At 40.6% G+C, this 18,785-nt stretch overlaps 1 protein-coding gene across 9 annotated transcripts in view; it reads left to right on the top strand.

The window, feature by feature from the left end:
• The first annotated feature begins 616 nt into the window (after positions 1-616).
• The window catches only part of ap3b2 (adaptor related protein complex 3 subunit beta 2), a 41,904-nt gene continuing 23,735 nt past the window's right edge, over positions 617-18,785 (top strand). For 6 of the 9 annotated variants that reach the window (XM_019276660.2, XM_027289683.1, XM_019276659.2 and 3 more), the window contains exons 1-4: positions 617-865; positions 14,559-14,634; positions 15,186-15,260; positions 15,536-15,631. In XM_019276660.2, the coding sequence (XP_019132205.1) occupies positions 753-865; positions 14,559-14,634; positions 15,186-15,260; positions 15,536-15,631 (360 nt within the window). In that variant the 5' untranslated portion in view covers positions 617-752. Of the gene's footprint in view, positions 866-5,880; positions 7,186-14,558; positions 14,635-15,185; positions 15,261-15,535; positions 15,632-18,785 lie in introns of those variants that run through there. The other 3 variants (XM_027289678.1, XM_027289679.1, XM_027289680.1) reach the window with 3 other exon arrangements.

Here is an 18,785-nt window from a genome sequence, read left to right as displayed (position 1 = left end):
TTTCTAGTTTATTTCTATTTCTTTGTGCAGACCTGAAAACCTTTTGTAAAATGAGAGACTCATGAATCTTTCAGTGACCTTTTTTTTTCACATTTTCACTTGTCAAGGAAAAGCTCAGGTGTTACTGAGAACATGAACAATAGCTGTGAGACAGAGTGACAGTGAGACATCATTTATTTTTTACACATCCATGTTTTCAAGATTTTCTCCTCTGGATGAAGTTCAGTGAATCACTGACAGAAAAACCTGTGAGTTTACTGAATGTGTGCTGTTTCATTGACTGCTGTGACTGCTGCTCATTGCTCCTCTCCTCCAGGTGGAGGCGCTGTAGGACAAACAAACACAAGTGGTTTCTGGGGGTTTTTCATGGCAACAAGAAAATCCAAAGCACTGATGAAGCTGTCGAACATAGAAGGAGCTTGTTGTTGACCGTGTGTGTTGTCCCAGCTGTTCGTTGAACAGTACAAAGAGTGTAAAAAGACTGGGTCCTAATAATCTATTGTAGAAATCATTAGGGAACAGCTGTGCCAAACTCTTCCGGGCTTTAGGACTACAATCTGACAATAGATCACGTGACCATAGCGTCATCGCCCCCCCTCCCGGGCTCTTCCACCCACCACCCCCCTCTGCACCGAGCATCCTAGAGATAACGGCCGTGTCTGTGCGCCTTTAAGAGCCGTATATCCCGCTGCCCTCTGCACTAAATCTCCGTCGCCGCTGTGTGAGGGGGACAACAACAGAAAGCCACGGTAATGTCCGCCAGCTCTGCTTTCAACGACGAGAAGGGGGGCTCGTCCAGTGTCGGGGAGCCTGAATATGGTCACGACCCGGCCAGCGGAGGGATTTTCTCCTCCGACTACAAAAGGTACGGAGCCACCTGCCTCGGTGCCGCTTGACGCCGTTGCTATTTGTCACAGTGTGGGGTATACCGGGGCAGCTAATGGCGGGGGTGGTGCGGTGAGGATGTGGTTTCCTGTCTGTGAACACGCATAGAAAGTGTCTGTTAATGTCGGTGGACGGGATTTAACAGAGAAACAGCCAAAGTGAACTTTGTTTGGGATCAGGCCCGTGACTGAAAGCGGTGTCTGCTTTTTTGTGAGCGCGAATCTATCGCCGTGATTTAGTCGCTCGAGCTAAAGCGGCGCGTGGATGACGAAATAATGGTCCAGGTGTGGCGTTGGCCTGTCAGATGATGCGCGTGCTGTGGTGTGTGTGTGAGGTAGCCAGGCTCAGGCTGTTATTGTCGCCATAATGTGAGGTGAGATGTGAGAGGCCTGGCAGAGGGGACGCCAGGCCGCAGCAGAGCTTTTCAGCACCACCCCTGCTGGACAGCGCGCGGAGCGGCAGCAGCTCCACACACACACACACACACACACACACACACACACACACACACACACACACACAGTGCAGGCAGTACTTCATTACTTCACCTATGTAAGAGTACTAATACCACATTGTAAAATACCCTGCTTACAGGTGAACATGCTGCACTGACAATGCTACTTTAGTAAAAGTATGTAGGTATGAGGGATATCTATTATCTGTTATTCATCATCATAGTTTGTTGATGCCAACATACATTGTAAAGCCTGACTAATACTGGATTTCTAAAGCTGATGCTGTTGTGTGGGGGTCTGATAATATATTAAGTGACAGTGATTTATTTTACATAAACACACAACATAAAAAACAATGTTAATACAGATTCTTTATATTTGTTTTTATAAAATAATAACTTGCTCTCTTGAACTACAGTATGTAACAGAGACGTGTCTCTAAAGGACCTCTAACTTAGCTTGGCATTTCTGTGCTGTCATTTTATTTGAATTATCAGGATATATTTGCATATTGGGCAATTGATCGGCATAGTTCTGTTCTTAACCCAGACAGTTTACTGCCACATGAGGGAAAAAACTAAGCGGGAAATTGTAACATTTGAGAAGCTGGAACTAGCAAATGTGTTTTGTTGTCTCCACTTTCAGAGTGTAATCCCACTGTGGTAAATATGGACAGCTGAGTGTTTGTTCTGTGACATTACTTCTGATCAAAAACTAGCAACTTTGCCAACAGACAAACATCAACAAGGTCAACAACAGCAGACATAGCAGCAGCTAATATTACTGACTGTCCAGCAGCAGTCAGCCCAGCTCGGCGTCTGTCTTTTATTTCACCAAGCTCTCACCAACCACTAAAAGTCAGTCCCACCCTTACTCTTCTCCGATGGCTTCTTGCTCACTCACTCTCTCCTTTTCTCGTCTTAGCTTCCTTCATCAATGTCATGTCCTCTTCAGTTTTTTCACCTCTGTCATTATGTCCATAGAGGCTGGTCCTGGTTACTTTTCTCACTTGCCCAGCTCCGGTTCTAGCACAACACTGGCTATGCTTGCAGTCTTTATTTGCCCACATTCTGAGTTTATAGTGTGGGCAGCCCGGCTAACAAAGTAAGCTAACATTGGCTAACAGCAGCTACAGTTGGCAGCAGTTTACTTCACTGTCCATAAGGAAACTCTGTAAACCACAGAGAGTTGAGGTGGAGCAGCTGGAGGACATCAGAGAGAAAAGCAGAAAACTTTTTCTCCATAAAATATGAGTTAGAATTGTTGCAGATTCAATACTCATCCCCAGAGTCATTACTCAGGGGATGAGTATTGAATCTGCAATTAACAGCTCTTATATAAGATAAAGAACTTAGAACTTAGAACTTAATAATAATGATAATTCAAAAAGAGCACTTGAGTGACAAAGCAAATATACTGTATATGGTAACTGTATATGTCTTAAAACCACAAGAACGCTCTAACATCAAACAATGTGAATATCTACATTCCATTTAAAGATTCATCAGATTATTATTAGACTTTGAAGCAACAAGGCTGATGTATTCAAAGTGTGGTTTTCATTGTCCTGACTGCACATGTACTAGTCAGAAACTGTTCAGTCATTCATCCCAGCAGGAGGAACAGCGTCAAATATAAAGCTGCCAAACGTTGCATCCACAGATATCTCATCATGGAGCAAAACTTGTCGGTAAGGCGTCCTGCATGGGAACAATTTGTTCTTCCAGGAATAGAGTGTCTTTTTTTTTTACACAGGAGGATTATTTTCAGTCCCACAACCTGAAGTGACTTACAGACAGAGCTGATGTCCATGGGCATGGTTTTTCTGTCATGAAGGACGGATTTGATTACATTTTGTCTCATAAGAGTCTCAAAAAACAAGTGTGCTACGTGGACCATGAATGAAAGAGTCATTGTGCAAAATAGTTTTCAGAAATAACAGCGAGCTCAAATCTTTAGGATGGATGGGTCATAGTAGAAAATATAAAGAAATAAATCAGTCATCACATAAATCAGTGTTTGGCTGATTTTTTGGCCTAAGGAGTGCCAGCATCCACCTTTGGACTGTTACTGGAGCAGTACAGAGAGGCTGTTCTACACTGTGTTTTGGTTACACTGTAGAACTGTTTCTTGTTATTGAAGAAATGCATTTGTTATGGTGGTGACATACCATTTGGAAACTTAACTCACTTCACACAGGAACTGATCATATGTTTGAGATCTTGCACACACGCACAGGTGTCATCACTTCTTCTGCTCTGACCTCTGCTCGGGTTGAAATCAGCTGTTTTTCACAAAAACACAGATAAGGCTTGATGACGAGCGAGGAGGGTGTCACAGTGCCAAGCGGGGAAACAAGAAACATGAAGGACTGAACCCAAATGCAGAGCAGGTGCAGTTCAAAATGATTTAATGTTCAACACAGACGACCAAAAAGGGGTCGCTGGTGGTCAGGCCGGTACAGATTCAAATCAGACAGGGCAAACCAAACCAGTATAAATAACAATAATAAAGTCTAAATAACAGGCAAGATTTAGGAAAGCAAGGAACAGCTGATCACTTAAACATAGACAGAGATGAAACAGAGGAACACATGGACTAAAGACTTTAGCGAGAGAAGGATGACAGGTCAAACTAACACAAAGACAGGAAGTAAAGTTTACCAAGACACATTTATCAAAATAAAACATAAAACAAATGAACCCCAAACCATGACACAGGGGCCTTTAAAAGCATCATCAGTGCTGTGAAATTCTTACATTTACACATGTTGGTCGTGTGAATAGTTGTTTCACGCAGATAAAAATAATATCATAAAACCTTTGCTGTTGGATAGCTTCTAAACACATTGATATGAGTCATCAGTGGCCTCCTCTCTGTGAGTTATACTGTGCTGTGCCTGTAGATGTGTCACTCTCTGTTGGATATACATCTGAGCTTTGTGTATGTAAGCCTGTTTTACCTGTTCACCGTGCATGTATCTCAGTTTGGGAACACGTGTAACGGCATTGCATTACTGCTGCCCTGCTGTAACAGGTAACGAAACACTACAAAGTAACACTAATAACACCACTCCTTCAGCTCACCAGCAGAGGGCGCTCCTCGCTCGTAGATGACAGATTACATTTGTGGACGTGAACTGTGGCCTTTGGATGTGTTGCAAACACCAGTCATTGGTTTTAAACGTGTTGTGATTAGATTCTGTCTTCACTGATTGAGCTGTAGGCTGAGGTCTGTGTTTGCAGAAGTCCCTGTCTCCTGATCAACAAACATGTCAGTGAAGGCGCTGGCCCTTCACCTTCGCCGTCTCCTTGGAAACATGGCAGATGTGAAGTGTTGCTTCAGCCCTCAGACCATGTCAGTTTGTGCGTGTTGTTTGTGCAGATTACTCTGAGCAAAAAAAACCCCAACACATTTCCTCCTTTGTCCCTCAGCATAATATGACTTGAGCAGGTATTGAAGCTTTAACTGGAGTTTCTTGTTAAATCTCAAAGTGGTATCTTTCTGTGTTTCTCTGGCTGATGATTCAGTAGGATCTGTGGGTTTGTGGCTGCTGTTGCTCCTTCATGTTTTGTGAAAATGTGTATTTGTGTCATTTCAATCTTAAATCAGCAGTGTATGACGTGTTGTTTTCCAGTGTGACGTCACTTAAAAAGAAGTTGATAAAAGTCAAATGTATTAAACATTTTCAGAGAGTTGGACGACAGGTCAGGCTTAGCATAAAGACTGGAAACATGAGGGGGGAAGCTAGCCTGGATCTGTCCGAAGGTAACAAAATGTGCCTGCCAGCATCTGGAAAAGTCACTAATGAACACATTATATCATGTTTGTTAGCTAGCCAGTCTTTATGCTAAGCTACTGTTGTGTGTTTGCTAGCCAGGCTAGCTGTTTCCCTTCCTTTCTAGTCTTTATGCTAAGCTATTTAGCATACAGACATAAAAAGTGGAGTCTGTGTGTTCATGTGAAGGAAACAATGCCTGACAGATAACATTCATGTATCAGAATTAAACATACAGCTGATAAAGTTAAACTATTTCAAGTGTGGTCCCAGTAGGGAATGAATATGAATGATCCAGCTTTATGTAGGAGTTTACTAATTCATTAAAGCATTCATATAGCCTGTTACTGTAAGCCTCCATTTAGAGAATACCATACTGCTGCACTGCAGCCAAAATCAGACATAAAAGTTTGGACAAGAAGGGGACAGCAACAGTTTTTATTAGTCACAATGATAAAAGATTATAAGATCATAAGATGGAGATTATTTAGACTAGATTTCTCTAAAAACCTCTTCCTAAAAGACTGACTCCAGTTTGTTAAACCGTCACAAATACTCTCTGAAATAACTGCAGGAAGACATTTTCTCTGCTTTATATCCAACATCGCACGTCTCTATACCAGGATCATCACTGTGGATGTAATCCACTGTACATGCTGCAGCCCCACGGTGTATAACTTGGTGATATCATAGCGTTTAGAATCTCATTAGTCTTTAGCAAATTTGAGCAAATCCTGACTGAGCTATTCGAGATCACAGAAGGAGCATATGTGTATTGTGCTTCAAATCGGTTATTTTCATTCCAGCCAAAAGAAATGAGTGGGAGAGAGAGAGAGAGAGAGAGAGAGAGAGAGAGAGAGAGAGTTGTCCTCATCACGACACTGGCCAAGAAAGCTGAGTCATGTAAGAGAGGGAAATAAAAAAGCACCTCCAGCATATTAAAAATGAATAAGACAGGGAGATTTTGAAATATAATGAGAAAGAAGAGTGAGTAATATTTAAAAGCATCTGTTGGGTATTTGTCGGTTGGTAGGAGTTCACGCGATGGCAGATAAAGAAAGCTGCAATGGAGTGATGCTGAACATGAATGAGGGAGACCAGATTTCAAGCTGTTAATGTGAAGAGGCGGAGCAAAGATCGGGAGGGTGGGGGGTTGATAACGTGGCAGAAGACGAGAGAGGCTGTGTCATTGTTAGAGAGCTCAGATGCGTATACAGTATATGTGGACATATTGTATCCACACGGGGAGGCAGAGAGAGGCTGGTGCAGCAGCAGGAGCCACATGAGCAGCGGGGAGGAGTCAGGAGAGGAGAGGCGAATAAAAAGTCCACGCCCCTCTCTGCCGAGCATCCATTTACAGAGCAGCTGATGTCTGCTGCTTCACTGGATGCGTACAGACTCAGCAGTAACAGAGAAGAAGAAGAAGAAAACCCCCCACAGTGCACTGGGGATCTGCTGGATTTGGATTACAACACCCAGGCAGCGAAGTATCTCAACCTCGCCACGGTGGAGAAGTCTTTCACAGGCCCTGGAGTATTTCTGAGGAGGTTTGTTGCATCGTTCGTGTAAGAAATGTTAGATGTACTTAACCTCGGAGAGAAGGAGTATTTCAGACACAGCATCTAACCAACGCTGCTCAGTGCTGTGTGAAAACTGTCTTTAAGGAGTATCTCATCCAGCTGATTAACAGAGGAGTGGCTTAAGAACTGCAGTCCTTTCACTTTATGTACCTGGGATTCTACAGGTTGCTCTCAGACAAGTTTCAAACATGACCACCATGCAAAGGCTGCTGCAGCTGCCGGTGAATGCAGTGAACATGGTGAAGACGGTGCAGAGTCAGGTCCAGGGCCAGGAGGAGGACAAGAGCCCCGTGCTGACCCCTGACAACGCACCGCAGAACTGGTACAGCGCCTTGCAGCCTGATGAGCTGCGCCACCTCCGATCTGGAGGTACAGGAGGAGGGGGAGGAGGTAGTGGTAGTGGTGGCGGTAGTGGTGGAGACCAGGAAGAACGAGGACCACTGGAGGAAGGTGGCGGAGGTGGCAGTTTCCAAACTCAACCTTTGCGGTAGGATAATCCAGGAGGATCCAGACCCGTTCAACCCTGTCAGGGCATTTAGCTGCTTCTTTTCAGGGTAGATTACAATGAGGGCAACTCAGTTTAAATGTTGGACCAGGGCCTGGGGGGGACCCCCCCAAAAGGATCACAAGAAAAAGGGTCATAGTGTCTTTTCAAGCTTACGAAACTATTGATTTTTTTCTTTAAACTGCTTACAGCTTGAGAAGACAAGTAGGCTGCACACAAGCCAAAAAGGTTGAAGTCCACTTCTATGAAACCTCACAGTGCATACATAAAAAGTGTAGCCAGTGTATAGAGTATATAACCTTTAGCATAGCTTATACAGCATATAGACTTTAAGATAAGATAAGATAGACTTTAATGATTTCACACGGGAAATTCACTTGTCACAGTAGCTCATATACACAGGGCTGATAATAAATTGTGTACAAGTAAGAAAACATAGAAAAAGTCATGAAGTCATGCTGGTGTGGAAGAGTCCGACAGCTGTTTGAATAAAGGAAAAGGCTTAAGGCTGCAGTTAATAATTATTTTGATTCTTTTGAATTATTCGTTTAGTTTTTTGGTTAAAAAAAAAATCAGAAAATACTGAAAATGTCCATCAGAGAGTCCAAGGTCACATTTTGAAATATCTTTTGTTTAACAAAAAAAGAAAATCTACACTGGAAAGACAGTGTAGGAACACCAGGTAATATTTGGCAAAAGATTCAAATGCTGATTTATTTTCAGTCTTTCTTATAATTTCTAATAATTTAAGTGACTAATCGTTTCAGTCCATGTGGAACATTGTTCTACATACATACATTTATGTATCTGTGTACATATACAGGATGTGAAATGAACTTCAGAGAAGACTTTGCTTCATTTTAAGGATCACTAATTAAATAAAAACTCTGGTATTAAACCTGGGAAAGAAAAGGGAATGGACTTGAGACAGACATTTATGGCATTAGAGGAGAGAAGATAAGTTTACTGAGCCATGTCATTGTAGCTTTGTAATAAAACATAAAAAGCCTTTCTGCATTAGTGCTGCCATAACATGCTTGCATACTGTTTCATGAATCAGTCCAAATCCACAGTATCTGCTGCACTCTTCAGACTGAAAACCACTAAGATGAACATCAAAGTGCTCTTCAGAAACACATTTGCATAAAGAGAGACAGAATTACACTTCTGGGTTCTTTCTGAGTCGTACCTATAAAGTGGTACCTGTTAAGTTCAGCTCTGGTTGGTTTGAGGAGGCGTATTCTACATCTGCCACCAAGAAAAAACAAGAAACTTTGAAAGACTGTTAAAAGACTTCTCACCGGCTGCTTTGCAACTCTTTCCTGTGATTCATGCAAATGCATTTCCATATCTACTCCTCCTTAATATTATTGCAGAACTCTGTATTTGGTGAACAAAATGGCATCTGAAGCTCATCATTGAACACCGGGCCTACTTCCATGGAGACTTTCCGGCTGGAGAGTCCTGCTGATCTCTTGGCTTTGGTGCCAGGTAACCCGACCGGCGGTGTACTCTGTTGTACCACGGCAGGTTAAATAATTCAGAGCTGTTTGTAAATTCAGCTGTTGTTTCGGCAGGACGGGACAAAATCCAGAGAAACGAGAGAACCGTTGCTGGTTTAGTATTACTGTGGGCCCTTTGGGGCATGAGCAGAGAAGTGCAAACCTAGTCAGAGAGTAGTTTTTCCTGTTGGTGCGCAAGATGAGGATTTATTTCGAAGATAATTCACTCAGGTGGCATTTATAGTTTGTTAAAATGCATCACAGTGGAGCAGATAGACTGTGAAGCACCCGGGGCTGCCACCTTTTTTGTTCCTGAGTATTTTGAGTCTGAGTGTATAAAACAGTGAAAGAGATGTTTCTTTCTTTACACGCTGTTCAATTGGTAATTGTACATTTCTTTCTCCACCTTTTCGCTCAGTTATCAAGGCTGCCCCTGTTTTACCTTTACTAATAATGCATGTGTAACCTGACTGTCTGTCTGTGGGTGCAACTTGCTGATAATTCTACTTTGACATGTTTCATTTTTGTCCACGGCAAACGTGTTCATCAGTGTTCAGCGTTTTCAGCCCAGTTTTAACGAGCTATTCAAAAGTCACCAAACAAGCTACACGAATTCCTGTCACTTTATTAATTAGTGAGGCTGATACAGGTGCTAAAACCCAAATGAAGTCTTTGGTTGGCCAGTTCCTCGGTTCACCGTTCATTCAGAGTGCACGGTGAATTTTTAAATTGACCTGTAAGTATTGATTTAGTTTGTGATTTCTTTGTTTCCTAGAATGCCTGTTGATAACATCCAGCTGTCTTACATGTAGGGAAACAACAAGGTCAGAGCAGCATCATGCTATTAGACTCGTTTCTGTATGATTTCTGAATATTAGTGCAAATATGTGAATCTTAAAAGAAGCTCAGACACCCACACAAAATATCAGGCCAAGAGTAAACAGTGTTTAGATGTAGATTTTTTACTGCAGTGTCAGAGTCAGTCTAGCTCCTTGGTCCGGAGGTATCAGAGGAATTATTATGAAATCTGGATCAGACATTCATGGTGTCCAGAGGATGAATCCTAGTTTTTCTCTAGTGCCGCTATAAGGTTAACATTTTTGGTTTGAGTGGAACATCTCAACAACAGTGTGATGGATCATCATGAACTTTGGCTAAGCCTCAGGACGAACTGCAACGACTTCAGCAAATCATTTCAAGTTTACATCTACCTTTGCATTTCATCATTCGAAAAGAAAGAACCAGTTTAGAAGAAGGTTTCCAAGTCACATCAAAGGCAGTGGATGGAGGAGTTTCCGGCTGTGATAAAGAGACTAGATGATAGAAATGTTCACATTTCAGGAGTCTTGGCCAGAGGCCGTGACCCATCCAACCGACGATCACGATTTCGCAGTGAAACATGAACCAGTGGGACCGTCACTTTCTGCTGGAAATGAGCATCAGCGCTGCTTTGGGCAATGTATCCTGAATTTTCTCTTTGAATTTGTTTTGAGACACATCCGCATATTTGTAACCAAGAAGGCAGCGTCAGTTCACGGCTCACGTCCAAAAATAGTCCGTCACAAACAGCATTTTATAGATACTGTCAGATTTCACTTTGACACTCTTTGATGAATTGAAGTTTTGAAGCGTGTGAACTATATCATGCATGCAGTGAAATTATGAACACTTTGATGCTTGATGGAGACGAAAGCAGATATCTCTCTAAGTGCACAGAGACACGTTTGCAAACACACTCTCGCGCCTGCACATGTCAAACTTAAGGCACAGTCGTGATAAATCAGCTGCAGCGGCCTCCTCCACACAGACCGCATGGCCTCATTTAGTGCTGTCACACAACCAAAACACACTGTATAGAACAGAATATATAGTATAACCTAACAGCCTCCCACAGGAATTATGTAAAACTTCTGACTGCGGTTGGATCAGATAGTTTGGAAAGTCATTTGTAGTGTTGGTGTCAGTGTGTTTGAAGTATCTGTGGTATATAGAGAGCACAGCAAAAAAAATGAACATTTCTTTTCAGCCAAGGAGCCCTTATAAGATAGACAATACACCAGGGAGGGTCTCATCTATGTTCTTTGTTTTTACACCTGTGTACGCTTAGTTATGAAAAAGAACAACTAAAGAGAAATGTATTAAAATGATATTAGACATCACCATCTGAGCACAGAATCATGCATGCTTGACTGGTTCATAATCTATGAACTTTTTCGATTTAAGAGTTAAAATATTCATTGAAATCCGAAGTAGAGTCGGCCAATTACATCATCAGGCGATTGTCTAATTTACATATCTCTGTCAGCGTATGTGCCAATATGAAAACATTTTTTTTTCCGATAATTTATATAATGCTGACAAAAATACAAAAAAATATATTTTGGTGCCACAGCAAGTTTATCCAGCAGAGCATACTGCCATTTACAATGTTAAAGAAGATTTGACTTAGATATGTATTTCTTTGAAAAGATCCATTTTCATTCCAGCTCCAAAAATAACTGTATCAGCTGCCATATTAGTTATTAATATTGGTCTCAAAAATCCCACATTGCTGCATTATGAAGCTTTTTGTAAAAAATCTTATCTATGTAATTTAAATTATTCAATCTGAAAGCGTTGTTTTCCTTACAGAATATGTTTGGATTTTTCAGTCTGCGTCTGAATATGGATCATACTTTGTACAAAGATGATTATGATTACAGACTTCCAGTTAAATATGGTCATGATGTTAAGTATGGTGCATTACTGGAAAAAGAGAATTCAAGATATATATAGAATATAGAAGACAGTCTGTTTTCTTCTCCACATTACAGTTTAGGTTATATCATCCAAAACGTGTGGCCCACACCAAAAACAATGCGTTCTTCTTTGAACTTTCCACTACTGAAGTGATTTCAGGGGTTTTCCTGCTCATGCACTATAAAGATTCTCAGCAAAGGTAATGAGATCATTTACTTTTATACAAGAGATCCAGTGTAGCCAGTGTGAGTGGCATGAGTCAGGAGCCTGTGCTCCCCACAGAAGGTCTGCCTGTCTGCAGCTCGGCACCGCAGACCTTCAGCCCCCAGTGGAAAAACTGTCAGATGCAACAAAGGCACTGCAGGAAGGCAGGAAATCACTTAACTTCATTTTATTGCATCCTTTGTTGCCTTGGAAACTGGTGATGGGAGGAGGGGCAGTTCCGCAGTTATTCAATCCGCCTGCTTACCCATCACCAACCAAACTCCACCCTTAAATCTAACACCCCCAAGTTTAATCTTTGGCTTTGTCCCGTTTAGTGGTCTTGAGTTGAAAGTGTTTGTTCATGAATATCGGCTGGAAAACTGACTCAGACACTTTGTATCTGTATCATTATACCAATCAGACATTAAACATATCTGAGTCTTAGTCTGTTTCCATCTTACTAGAAAAATTGGATCCATCTACAATCTTTCCGACGGCAGACGGACTAATCCTTTAATCTAATCACGTTTTCATGAAGATGGTGAAGTAATAATTGTCTTCTGTTTCTTTGACGACGGAGAGCAGCGGAGCGGATATTTAGGCTGTCAAAATTCAATTAGGCTCGCGTCTTTATCTTGGCAGCCGTGGCAGTGATCCTGTCTGATCTCCAGCCGCCGCTGTTTGCATGTTCCTCCTGGCAGCTTTGGTAGAAACGGGCGGTGTTGTTTATTTATGTTTGTAATGCAGCAGGGTGGAGATGTCAGCTTGGATCCATTCAGACAAGGATCTGCTGCTTCTCATGTGTGTGTGCAGAGGGCAGGGTTCCATGTTAACTGGGTACAGAAGACACAGACATGTAGCTGACATCTTTTAATGGTTGTGATGCCACATTAGCGGTGACCATGTTTTCCATCCATATTTCAATATTTCAACAATGACTGGACGATAAAATTTGGTGCCTAGGGGATGAATTCTAATAAATTTAGTGAAGCTCTGACTTGGTTTTGGTAGATTCATAATCAAATCTTAAAAAAACTAATCGGATGAAGAGCTGATAAACTTTAGACTTATCTATCACACTGAAAGAGTGATAGATAAGAATACAACACATCAATAAAATGAAAAAAGAAAAGTCAGACATATTTGACACAGAACATAATAATAACTTTATTTATATAGCACCTTGAAAAAACAGAGTTGTACAGAGTGTTTAACAGAGCAGTAGACCCAACAGAAGGCAACACAGTGTAAGAACACGTGACACTACATATATACACTATCAGAGTATATACACTATATACACCTTTCTATTATGCAGGTGATGATACACACATGGTGTGTAGTGTTAGACTAAATTAAAAAACACTGCCTCAAAACATGATTGAAATGAAAGATTACAGCAGTGTAAATAAATATAATTACACTTACACAAGTCACTATAGCAAACAAATAATTAAACATACACTGTTATGCAAATAATACTTTAATACAAATGAAACGTGTTAATGGCTAAATAACATTAGCATTAGCATACTGCCCCCATGAGGCCATAACTAGAGAAATATCTGTCAAATAAATAAAATATAAAATAAGTATAAAATCACAATAACAACATTCAGTTTGGAGTTAGTTAACATCATACTCACCTCTCGTCATTTACACACAACAGTGTGTAAATGGATTTCTGATAGACTGATGTACAAAACCATGTATAGAAAGGTATAACATACAATATCAAATCTATAAGCATAGATTATATATATATATATATATATATATATATATGAAGTATTTTTGCTGAAAATAGGTATAATTGCTCAGGATATTTGCATACATATGTGTGTGTGCCATGTATGTATGTAATATATCATAAAATGAGATATTCAGCATTCAGTATGTAGATATTTAATGGGCAGGTATGTGAAACGCCAAAGCACAAAATGTGCATGTGTAATATAATGTGTATAAATATGAACTATAACATTTGAACTTTAACATTAAATGCCAACTTTGAACACATCTTTGTTGCAAACATGAGGACGTAAATGAGGACGTATTACAGTAATGTTCAGAGAGGAAAAAGGTTTGGATTGTTTCAGACATTCAAAGATCCATTTCTTCTTTTTTCTAATCAAGTTCTTGAGGCTGCAAGGTATTTTCATTATTGATAAATCTCATTCATTTCTTGAATTATTTATTTATTATTTTATTAATTCATCTACAAAATGTCGTAAAACAATAAAAAATGCCACATTTCTTGTTTTTTTCTGTTATAAAATATCCAGTTTTAATATCACACACGACAAAGAAAAGCAGCAAATCCTCCCAATTAAAAAAGATGAATGAAACAATCAATTCATTGAAATAAACTGACTTTGTGAGAACTCAAAGGTATCTGGCTTTACTTATGTGTACAGTCATTGTAGGTCATGCAGTTATATGCAGGTAATCAATCATGAATTTCAGCAGTTAGTCCTGAACTCTGCAGATGAATTTCCCATAATGTTCCAGTTTCCATAATGTTTGGTTGTTATTATTTATAGACCTACAGGCTGATTTACAGGTGTGCCAGGTCACATCTTCAGTTTAACCTTTCTGATAGTGAAATAATGCTTCCCCCATTCCTGCTAAAATATCTATAATTCTGTGATGTCAACATGTTTCAGGGATTATGTCATTTACTAATGACGCCACTTTTATGAGCTGCAGTTTCTAGATTTTGCAAACTTCTTCAAATTTCCTTCTTCAAAGAGAATCTTTTCTGGGTCACGCTTGCAGACTTTTTTACATTCTGAGCTTTGAAAGGAAACTGTAAAACAGGTCTTTGCTTAAGACTCTTTTGCTGCATTGCTTAGAAAGAAACACGCAAAAACAAGCCGTGAGCTAATTTTCAGTGTTTGTCTCCCTCAGACATGACGACTTGAAGGAAATGCTGGACAGCAACAAAGACTCTCTAAAGCTGGAGGCGATGAAGCGGATCGTGGCTGTGAGTATAAATAATGTTTACCTTGGGATGGAGCTGATTAGCAGGTACGGCTGCACAATGAGTGAAGGACAAAGGAGTGGAAAGTTTTTGAGAGAAGCCATCATGTCCAACACGATGTGCATCATAAAATGAAATCTCTCTTGCTCTCTGTACAGAGCCTGATTTTATAAAAGATCTCAGTAATATAAATGCTGCAGTGAGCAATGGTGATCACATAGTGTAATAGACTTAATATCTTTCAGCTATAACTCAAAGGTAGTTTTAGATGTTATAACCACAGTGGTAAGAGACACAAACAGCAGAGTCAGCTGGTAAATATTCACAATCTGTGTCAGATTTTTCCTCTGAAGCTCCACAGCCGGCTCTTCATTCATCATCACCCCTGCGGGACAGACATGATGAAAGGGAAGGAAAAGCGTTAAAAGGGACTGAAACAAAAGTTTAAAAAAGTTCCGCCTACCTTCAAATGATTGCAACTCTTCAAAACCTGTCATCGTGTGAAATCCTCACTGCTGATTCCTTTTCTTTTCTCGCGTGTGTTTTCTCTGCAGATGATCGCCCGAGGTAAAAATGCATCAGATCTCTTCCCTGCTGTGGTGAAAAATGTGGCCTGTAAAAACATTGAGGTTTGTAATGAGCCCGACTTCATGTTGCTTCACCTACCGTGTGCTCCTTTTCTTCAGCTCGTATGGTTTTGTGTGGTTGCTTTTCTTTCTTTTTTGTAATTTATGCATGTGATCTTATCGCTTTTAAAAGCCCTGTGGGCTTTGGCTTTATCTCACCTGAACAAAATTGCAATTTTCCTCTCCTCTTTTTCAGGTTTTCATCACTTCACTTTATCTCTTGACTTCAGATTTAAATGAGTTTTTTTTTTCATTCGTCTGTTTGGCCCTCTCTCCAGGTGAAGAAGCTGGTCTACGTTTACTTGGTGCGTTATGCTGAAGAACAGCAGGATCTCGCTCTGCTCTCCATTTCCACCTTTCAGCGAGGGCTGAAGGTACAGCAGTTTTTTACTTTAATGTCACTTTCTGACAACAGAAACAAACACATTTATCAAACCAGGGATCTAATGTTGTAATAAATCTAATTCAATAAAGATGTAAAGTTACAGTGGTATCAGCACGTTACAGTTAGCCAGAACCAGCAAACACCTCTTTTGACCTCTTCACCTCTACATTTGACCCTTCTGGGCCACTGTAACAAACATGGCAGCACAAGATGGCCGACTCTTTGTAAGACAACCCGCTGCATATGTAGTTATAAAGTTATAATATTAAGCTCATTATATATCCCTGGAAACATAGTTATGCAAGTTATATTCCATATTTCTACTAATACATCATCCTTAACACTTGGCCATCACCTTCATCAGGTCAACATCAGAATGTGTCCAGTACTTTTGTTTATTTATTTTTTTTTCCCAACTTTGTTTATTTAATTTTCGAACACATAAATGACAGCTATAAGAAAGCAAGTATCAAGTTTCTCATTATCATTATCACAAAACTCAGATAATACAAATAATGTACAAGACACTTGTGTATAAACAAACAATAATAAAAACAAGTAATAAATAAAAAACAAACAAACAAAAACAAAACAAACAAAAACAAACAAACAAACAAAAAAAGCAGGTCACCTATACAGAATGAAGCGTTAGACAGCTACAAAGATGGCAGATTAAAGGCACATTATAGAGAACAATCACACACCACTGTACGAAGCATGACATTAAAAACAGATCAGACAATGTCCAAGAGTTGTTTGTCAGTTCAGGATGTTAGGAAAAGTCAATTTATTTGCATACTTAAAAAATGATCCCCATGTTCTCCTGAAAGAAGTTGACGATCCTCTCAGTGTGCAATGGATTTTCTCCATGTTGATCAAGTAAAAAATGTCCTTCATCCACATTTGACAGGTTGGTGGAGTCAGGGATTTCCACTTTATAAGAATGAGACGTCTAACTAAGAGGGTCACAAAGGCCACCAGGTTCTTCTTATAATTTGGTATAGCAGGGATGAGGGCAACTCCAAATAGGGCAGTAACTGCCGATGGTGTGAAAGAAACAGAGGTGACCTGTGAAATAGTATTAAAAATCTCCAACCAAAAGGTATTCAGGGAAGGGCACGCCCAAAACATATGGAAATGTAGCCGGGTACTGGCGGCATCTGTCACAAATGGGATCAACATCACCATATATTTTCGCCAGTCTGACCTTAGTTAAATGACAGCGGTGAAGAATCTTACACTGTAGCAACCCGTGCCTAGCAGATATGGAGGAGGAATGGACCAGCTGCAGACACTCATTCCAAACATCATCTGCGAGTTCACATTGTAAATCGTTCTCCCATAGCGTCCTAATAGTACGAAGTGAGGCAGGGTTTATAGAGTGAATGAGACTATTCAACACAGAGATCATGCCCTTTGTAGCAGGCAGTGGGGTCAAGAATGGGTCCAGGCCAGTAGGTTCTGGTAAATTAGGAAAGCTAGGGTAAACATTCCTAACAAAGCTACGGATCTGTAAATATCTGAAAAAAATATTTTTAGGAAGGGCCAACTTGTCTGAAAGCTGCTGAAAAGATGAAAATATGTCGTTGTTATACAAGTCCTTGATTGTTTTGATACCCCGCACCTGCCAGGAAGAGAACGCTCCATCAATTATTGAAGGGTGAAATAACAGGTTTGGTGCTAGTGGGGCCAGTCGAGAAGGAGCCTGAAGGCTGAAATATTGCCTGAATTGTCTCCATACCCTCACAGTGGATTTAACTACTATACTCTTTGAATAAGGTGAAATGGGGTGATTTACAGGAGCATGAACAAGTGCAGACAGAGAGGCTGGTATGGCAGACATGGATTCCATAACTATCCATGTTGGGGGAGAACCGGAGCCCTCGAAATGAAGCCAGAACTGGATTGCTCTTAGGTTACAGGCCCAGTAATAAAATCTCAAATTTGGCAATGCCAGACCCCCCTGAGATTTTAGTCTCTGAAGCAAGTGTCTGCGTAGTCTCGGGGTCTTCTTGTTCCAGATAAATTCGGATATTCATTTATCAATCTTGGAAAAAAAAGCCTGTGGAATAAAGATAGGTAGACATTGGAATAAATAGGAAAACTTTGGGAGGGTGTTCATTTTGAATTGACGTGGGCTGCGAGGGATAAATTTAATAAAGTCATATTGCATCTTAACAACCAAAGGAAGAAAGTTAGATTTAAATAAATGCTTGAACTGAGCTGTGACCCGAATACCCAAGTATACAAAACTATCCGAAGCAACCTTGAATCGAAAGCTGTGCAGTGGGAAATTTCTTGCTGCTAGATTCAAGGGCAAAATCTCACTCAAGTTTATAGCCAGACATACGGCCAAAAGAGGTTAGTATATCTAAAGTAGCTGGGATTGAGATCGAGGGGTCCGAAATGTACACCAAAAGATCATCCGCGTACAGCCAGTATGCTCAACACCATACCTGAGTACACCCCTGATGCGTTGGTGTGACCGAAGGGCCACAGCACGAGGTTCAATGGCAATAGCGAACAGGAGGGGACTCAGAGGACAGCCTTTGCCGGGTGGAGTGGTGTAGAGGAAAATGTTCAGAGAGGATGTTATTGGTTCTAATAGATGCCGTGGGTGAAGTGCATAACAGTCTCACAAACTTATTGCCAAAACCAAACTTCTGTAAAGTATAGAAAAGATAATCCCACTCCACCCGGTCAAAGGCCTTCTCTGCATCGAAGAGGGATTGTACAGGATGTTAAAAGGCCGCCTGAGATTAGAAAAAGAATATCTACCATGAATAAACCCTGTCTGGTCCGGTGAGATGATGGAGGGAAGAAGATTCGAGAAGCATGGCAAGTAGTTTAGACAAAAGTTTTAGGTCCGCAGATAACAAACTTATGGGTCGATAACTTGCGGCCAGAAGAGGGTCCTTATCTTTCTTCAAAATAAGTGAGATTGTAGCCTGCATGAGAGTCGGTGGGAGTTTAGATAACTAAAAAGATTCATTAAACATGTCCATTAAAATTGGAGCTAATTTATCAAATAATTTTCTATAAAATTCTATTGGAAATCCATCCGGACCTGGACATTTCCCTGTTTGCATAGAAAAAGATGCAATAGTGACTGGTCCTTCCAAAGTCTTAACAGACTCAGGGTC

This window comes from Larimichthys crocea, chromosome XVI, assembly GCF_000972845.2.
Source record: "Larimichthys crocea isolate SSNF chromosome XVI, L_crocea_2.0, whole genome shotgun sequence".
NCBI classification, from domain to species: Eukaryota; Metazoa; Chordata; class Actinopteri; family Sciaenidae; genus Larimichthys; species Larimichthys crocea.
Note: the sequence above shows the minus strand (reverse complement) of the source record. Positions and strands in the feature narration are given on the sequence as shown.